The sequence below is a fragment of the Indicator indicator genome, unplaced genomic scaffold (assembly GCF_027791375.1).
Source record: "Indicator indicator isolate 239-I01 unplaced genomic scaffold, UM_Iind_1.1 iindUn_scaffold_433, whole genome shotgun sequence".
Lineage (NCBI taxonomy): Eukaryota > Metazoa > Chordata > Aves > Piciformes > Indicatoridae > Indicator > Indicator indicator.
The window spans coordinates 1-7,887 of record NW_026539448.1 but is presented as its reverse complement, the minus strand read 5'-3'; the positions used below and the strand labels follow the sequence as shown (position 1 = coordinate 7,887).

Sequence of the window (7,887 nt, the reverse complement as noted above, 5' to 3'; positions counted from 1 at the left end):
CAAGAGGAGCGTGATTGGGTTGGGTGATTGGACAGTGAGGCGAAATGAGCTCTGAGGGTTGTGGTCAGTGGGGCAGATTCTTGCCTTGGGGTGAGGCAGGACTTGCCTCTGGTGAAGCCATGCTGGCTGCCCTGAATCACCTCCCTGTCCTTCGTGTGCTTTAGTTTTTTTACTGCTTGTTGGTGATCAAAACAGTGTCCCTTCCGCTGGAGTCAGAGGGAAAACCAGGGAGAAGGGAGATGTGGTATAAAGAGAAAAGGACACAACATCTTAGGAAAACTCTCCATTTTCTGTCCTTCTCCTTGCACCTTCCCTTCCAGATCTCTGTGGCCATGGTTTGCGCTGCCTCACCTCCAGCACAGCATGCAGGATGAAACAACTGTCACAGAATTCATCCTGCTAGGGTTCTCCAGCAATCCAGCCCTGTGGCTCTGCCTTTTTTAGTCTTTTCTCTGTCCTCTGCTGCGCCACTCTGATGGGATATGTGCTTGCCTTTGTGCTTATCTGCCTGGACTACCACTTCCACAGCCCCACCTACTACTTCCTCTGCCATTTCTCCATCCTGGACATGTATTATGCCTCCAAGAACATCCTCTATATGCTGAGGAACCTTGTTGGACAAGGCAGGACCATCTCTTTTGCTGGGTGTGGGACACAGATACACCTTTGTTTAATCTTTGCTCTTACAGAGCGTGTGCTGCTGGCTATGATGCCTTATGATCGCTGTGTGGCAATTTGTCATCCCCTCTGCTATGCCCTCATTATGTGCCTCACCCTTGCAGCATTTTCCTGTGCTTTTGGGTTCATATTTGGTACACTGAAAGCCTCTCTGGCTTTACACCTGTCTTTTTTGTGGTCCCTCTGAGGCTGACCACTACTTCTGTGAAATCCTTGTTGTCTTAAAGCTGGCTTACACTGACACTAGTGTCTGTGAAGTCCTGATCTTCGCTGTTTGTGTGTGCTTCCTCCCCTTCCCTTTAGACTTAATCCTAATTTCCTACCTGCACATCATGGCCACCATTCCGCACATCTGCTCAGGACCAGGATGGCACAAAACCTTCTCAACCTGCAACTGCCACCTAACCGTGGCTGGTCTGTTTAACGGAAATGCCATCTCCGTGTGCATGGTGCACGGAGCAGCAACTCCTCTGAGAAAGTGTTTTCCCTTTTCTACAGTCTCTTCAGTCCCACTTTGAAATCCCTGATTTAGAGTGTGAGGAAGAAGTAGGTAAAGGTAGCTTTACCGAAGCTCCAGAAAAGGAACAGAGTCTTTCATTCTATGTAGTTCAGGCTCTAGGCTTTCACCTGTCCCTTGTCTTTCTACTCTGTCTTCTTGAGCTTTTTGGGTATTTCTCACTGAATTTGAAGTGTTTAAAACATAACACAAGATATTATCCAATTATATTTGTCCTTGTTTCTCTCTACAGTTTAGCAAAGATCAAAACAAACCCCAACTAATTATTATTTCTTTTATTCAAAATAACAAATTACTCTTCCTCATAAGTAGCCATCCTAGGCAGGCAGCATGTTCTACCACAACTACCGATTCAGCTGGAATTAAAAAACCAGTTTGTCTTGCTGGTCCTAAATATCCTTCAGAACAAGCTAGTGTGTAGCAGACTTTTTTGTGAGTGTGTCCGTTGATCTAATAGGATATTATTTTCTCCTACCATATTTGTATTGCACAGCATCACAGAATGTTAGGGGTTGGAAGGGACCTCTGAAAATCATTTAGTCCAACATCACTGCTAGAGCAGGTTCACCTAGATCAGGTTGCTACACATGGTTAGTAAACCATCTGCATGAGTCCATTCTTATTTGAGTCCTGGTGAAGCTGGTCTTTTTCTACTGAACATGAGAAAAGCAGAACTGAAAACCAGAAAGAGCACCTGAAAATCCAACCACTCAGAGCTGTCTTTTAAAGCTAGACACTCATTGCGTCTGGTTTTAGAACACTTGAGAGAACTGAGGGGCCACTTGGTGTGAGACTGAGGAACACCTGGCCTGTAGGGCCAAACAAGCCCAGCACAAAACCCAGACAGGCCTTGATGTGTCTAGACATGGTCCCCTTTCCCTGCTCCTTCCTGCAGAAAGTTGGGGTAACGTGGGAAAAGGAGCAAAGGGGACAGAACCATGCGTGTCTGGTAAACAAGTTTGCTTCTGGGGTGAGAGCACATGTACCGGCCACTGCTCCTCCCTGACCAGCTCTTATGTTTCTGCCTTTTATGACCACAGCCTGGCAGAATCCCTTTTCATTGGGTAACTATGTGCTGGCTTCAGTTGTCCTATTGGCCCAGTTGAATCTCGGGCAAGATATATATACAGGCCGATTTCCAGTTGCCCTTGCCTTGCTCCAACCTTGCTTAAGCCTTGCTTAAGCCTTGCTTGAACCTGATTGGACCTATCTTGCTTGAAGTTGCCTCAAGTTGCCTTGCTCTGCCTTGAGTGCCTGGTCCAGAGCCTGGGATAAAAGCCTCGAGCCTACAGATCCTGCAAGCCAGAGAAGCCACGAGCTTAGGAGCCAGAGCCAAGCCTGCTTCCCTTTGCAACCAGAATTTGCTGTGCCTCAGTTTACCCAGGACAAAGCAAGTGCCCGTTGCGAAGAACGCATTGAAAACCGCCCCGCCGTCTGCTGAAGCCAAGCCAGCTCGAGACCGTGTGGCCTTTCTTGCCAGCAACCTGCCGTGCCAGCGGCACACGAGAGCGACCCAAAAGCCTCAACAGCTTAATACACAGCAGCAGCACTCCCCACTTGGGTGGAATCAGCTGTGAGTAATTAATTCATTGCCTCTTTGGCTTAGTGGTTCTTGTTGAGTCTCCCCCTGCTGTGACTGAGCGCCATTTCGCTCCCAGGGGTTCTGTCTTTCTGAGGCTCCTACCGGCTTGCATAGAATTGTTAGAATTGTTATATTTGCCTAGATGCTGTACATTCCTACTGTAAATATACATTCTAACTATATATCAAACCTATTTAATAGTTTTTTGGCAATTTCTCATATTAATAAAACGTTATAAATATTTTTATTAATATTTTCCATATTGTTAATAAATTAAAGAATACGTTCCTCAACAATGCCTTGGCCTTCTGGAGTATAGCAGCTGTCTGGACAAAGGGATGTGGACTGGCTCTCTTACACCCTTCTGCTCTGTGTCAGTGGGTTGCAGTCAATACATCTGAAGCATGGCCAGAGAAAACTACATGGAGATCTGACACCTTGCTCAAGGGTTGGTGCTTCTGCTCATGCGCAAGGCTTACTTCCACTTCCCTGCCTCAAGTCCTTCCTCCCTGGTCAGATTCAGCAAGATTAGAGGCAAACACCAAGTCAGTCGGTGCCCATGTAAGTACTTCTTGGCCAGTTGACAATGCTGCTGCTTGACTCTCATGTCCTTCCTTCTCACTCACATGCAGTCTAAGTCCTGCTGAAGTCGTCTCCTTTAAACCACACTGCAAACCACATTAGAACAACTTGCTCTGAGCAGGCACTGTCACTAACAACTCCAAGTGTCATTCAAGATTTTCCTATTCCGTTTTACAGACTGCTGCACAACTAAGCCATGACTCACTGGCATAAGCAAAGGGATCACTGTGAGGAAATTTATGTATAACCACATGTTTCTTTTGAAATTATGTGAGAGCTGACAGCCTCCTGAGCTGAAGCCCTTGACAACATGTTTTCCTCCAGCCAGAAAACATGAGCCTGAGCTCCACCCTGTTGTTGTGTTCCTCAGGACTCCTATGGCCAAGCGCACAAGATGCGGGTGCCTTTCTATCTGTGCCTTCCTTCAAATCACAGAGCAGAATTACCATGAGAGGCTGGGACTGCAGGAGCTTCACCTTTCACAGTTAACAAAGGCCAGGTCCACAGGGACATCTAAGCATGTACACAGCAGCTAAGTTTTGGTGTGCTGCCCACTCAGGTGCCTTTTTCCTGTCTCCATCTCCCTCCGTTCAATCACTCTTTTCTCAGCAAAAATCTCTGTTTTGGTCCTTGGGGGCCACCGGTGGGGTTTCAGATGTTGGGGTTGAGGAGGGATTTTCCTGTGAGTATACAACAGGAGTCACTTTGTCCCTGAGATGGTAAGGAAAGCACAGCTGAAGAGCACTACAGGGAAGGGAGGAGCAGGTGAGAGCTGGCTCTTGCAGGGAGCAGCTGCAGGTGGAGAAGTGGATGAAAGAACATATGAGGAAATGGCTGAGAATGGAAATGAACTTGGCAGAAGTCAAGGGTGAAATCCGAACTTTCATCAGTCAGCGATTGGGCAACAAGTGCTGCAGCAGCAGTGGTGGCTGTGGCTGAGGTCCCACAAAGGGAGGATCCTGCCAGAGTCTGAACCCAGTGTGTGGGTCTCATGGTCCTACCCAGTACTTTGGGTGATGGTGCCAGCTGGCCAAGGCTCTGCCTGGCCAAAGGGTCCTGTGGTGCTGGGAGAAGAGCCACGCAAAACATCATGAAGGAGTCAGTGTTGCAATGGTAAAAGTTTTGACGGGGCTTCTGTCAGTCTATAACAGAGTGAGAGCTGAAATCCCCCTCCAACACCCCCTGGCTTCCCCCTCCTCTCAAGGGGCTGTGCTTCTTTCCCAAGGGGCCTTTCCCCATGTGGCCTCCCCCCCCCCCAGCCATGGACTCCCCCCAGACCCCCTTGGCAGAAGGCAGAGAGTCAAGAAGCAGAGAGGCTGTTAGATTTAGCTTGTCAAGGTCAGTATGCAAGTGTGTTATCTTCAGCCAGGAGAGAAAAGAAGCAGGCAGAAAAAGAGAAGACGGACTGTGAGAGTGCTCAACTCCCTGCTGTCCCGTATCTTGTTTAGAGTAGTGATTCTTAAACATTTCTGTCTCTCCAATGGAAGTGTTTAGAATAATCATTGTTTTGCTTTGTGACACCCAATAGTGATTTACTTACATTCTTTCACTTTCTCTGCTCAAACTTTGTGAAGGAAAATTTAGAAAACAGTCTTAAAACCATCACACAGTGGCACAAGTGGTGTCCCAGGGTGGTTGTTGTACTTCCACATGGGCCACACTTGAGGCTCTTAAAAGATAAGAGTGCTTCTGCTGAGTATTTACATGTCTGCAAGCATCAATGTTAGGAGCTGGATGTGCAGGGTGCCCAAGGCAAGTACAGATGATGGTGGTCTCTGCTCCTCTGCCACCTTTGGCCACGGGTAGCCAGCACAACCTGGTCTGCAGTTCTCCGCTTTTGCCGCTGAAGGAATGGAAACATTGCCATGGCAAATGCAGCTGGGGAAGGAGGCTCCAGGTTTTTCCTGTGTTTCCCTGCCCTCTTGCCCTGTTCTCTCTCATGTCCATAACAGATATGAGCCTTCTGCTTGTGGGCACATGCACCAATGCTTCCTTCACATTTACTTCAGTGGCAGCTTGTTGAGAATGAAAGTTCAGCTCATGCTGGTATTGCAGTGAGTCCATTAATTTGTTACTGTGATAACTGGTTTTTAGTGGGATTGCTGAACTGCAAGCAAGATGAGAGAACAACGGTCAGCCTTCTGGAGAGACCACAGCTTCCCCATTTTACTCCTGTGTGCGTGAAAGGCATGAGACAGAGGGGTTTTCCCAGTCGCTGCCTCTAGCTCTTCCTCTGTCTTGTCCCCGCAGATGTGGGACTTTGCCCTCTCGCACTTTATCATGCTGAGAGCTCCCTCTATGCTGTCACGATCCCACTTTGCCCAAAGCACTGAATCACCACCCATGTGCCATTGCTGACCTCTTTTCCTCTCTGCACTCCTTTCCTTTCTCCTTTGTGTCCATTTTCTCTCCCTTGACGTGGCTTGAAGGATCTGAACATGACTGGTGCTATTTGAGGCAGGTCTGACCATGCTCCCTCTGACTCCCTTTGCTCTGTCAAAGCTCACCTGTGCCCACGTCTCCTGTTCACAGCCCAGTCCTACAATTAAGGTATCTCCTGGAGTGCCCTGTGCACCTGGCAATAACCCCTATTCTTTGGAGATGCCTGCTTCCTCCTGTCACCCCATTGCTGGAAAAAGCGTGCTGGTCTTCACGTGTCACACGGGGCAATGACATTCTCAAAGAGGACTGGAAATTACTGGGCCACTGGCAGAGAGGTTGAAAGCAGTGGCACAGCTTGGATTTTGCAGGCCTCGGAGTCAGTAACCATCCTCCCCTCCTCCACTCCAGGCTTGCCCCATAGCTGGGAAAAATACCTTGTGATTAAGCAAAAGCAGATTATACTTGAAGAGATATGGGAGGACATAGGTTAGCATCACACTTGGTAGAGTTAGATAATTGTTGGATAATTGTTAAAGGGTGATCTTAAGAGATGTAATAACTGCAGCAGGTGACTTTGTTGCATTTGGAGTCCTGATGACCATTAAGGAATTCCTGCTTGGTTTATAAATTCCCCGCAGTATCAATATTTATTTCAGTGTCATTTACATCAGCAACATGCAGTTTGTGCTGCCACTGAGACCATTTCCCAATGCCTTAGGGATGTGTTTCTGTTCCATGTATTGTCTCTGAGGCTTAAAGAGATGAATGTTTCTTTCCCTTTGTCTCCACTGCAAGCCATTTCTGAAACCTGTTAGTAGAACAAGATGGAAAGATGAGGGTATTGTAGCTGTTCCTTGAGTCAAAGTGCTTCATGACAAGAGTTGCTATGAAACCCTGCAACGAACGAGCTGTGAACCTAAATGATAAGCAGGAAAAGTGGGGTGAAATGAGTAACAGTCACTGTCAGAAAGCAGCTTTTCCTGCCCTCCCAGGGTCTCCGCTGGAGGGTATGTCCAACGGGAAGATCCCAGAGGAGGTCCTGTCCATGTGCTCTTCACCTGAAAGAAAGGAAGTCAGAGTGCTCAGGCTGGATCAGGTTCCCAAGGGCTCTCTGAGAGTCATGGAAAGAATGACGTGGGAGACAACAGCCACTGGCCTTTGCATGGGCAGGCAGCTGTGGGAACTGAGGTGGTGTCTGTGGTGAGTGCAAATGAAGACCAGAAGACCTCCCACCCTGCCAGGGTAGAATTAGCGTGCTCAGCCCGCTCCCTGGAATGCCTGTACTCCAACACACGCAGCATGGGGAACAAACAGGAGGAGGTAGAAACCCATGTACGGTCAAGGGGTTATGGTCTGGTTGAGATTACAGAGACGTGGAGGGACAGCTCCCACGGCTGGAGTGTGGCCATGGATGGCTATGTCCTTTTTAGGAAAGACAGGTCAATAAAGCGAGGTGGTGGAGTTGCTGTCTATGTGACGGAGCAACTAGAATGGGTTGAGTTCAGCCTAGGGGTGGATGAGGGGCAAGTTGATAGTTTGCAGGTGCAAATTAAGGGGCAGGCCAGCATGGGTGACACTGTTGTGGGTGTTTGTTACAGACCACCTGATCAGGCTGGTGAAGTTGATGAGGTCTTCTACAGGCAGCTTACAGCAGCCTCACAATCACAGGCCCTGGTTGTCACGGGGGACTTTAACTACTCAGGTGTCTGCTGGAAGGCCTATGCAGCCAGCCAGCCACAGTCCAGGAGGTTCCTCCAGCGCAATGATGATAACTTCATGATGCAAATGGTGGAGGAACCAACTAGGAGAGGAGTGCTAGTGGACCTGATCCTCACCAACAAGGAGGGTCTGGTTGAAGCAGTGAAGGTTGAGGGCAGCCTTGGCTGCAGCGACCACAAGATGGTAGAGTTCAGGATCTTGTGTGATAGGAACCAAGTACCAAGCAAGATCACAACACTGGATTTCAGCAGGGCCAACTTTGGCCTTTTCAAGCAATTGCTAGGGGAATTCTCATGGGACAGGGCACTAGAAGGCAGAGGGGCCCAAGACAGTTGGTTAGTACTCAAGAGGTACTTCATCCAAAGGGTAGGAAATTGAGAAAGGGAGCCAGGAGACCCACATGGTTAAGTAGGGAGATGCTAAGCAA

The 7,887-nt window shown here is 48.4% G+C and overlaps 1 protein-coding gene across 1 annotated transcript; it reads left to right on the top strand.

Moving 5' to 3' along the window:
- Positions 1–363: 363 nt before the first annotated feature.
- On the top strand, positions 364–1,228 carry LOC128980615 (olfactory receptor 2A1/2A42-like). The gene is given in 4 exon segments (XM_054399073.1): positions 364–438; positions 440–847; positions 849–1,128; positions 1,131–1,228. Coding segments are annotated over 4 exon segments (861 nt in total).
- Positions 1,229–7,887: the final 6,659 nt, after the last annotated feature.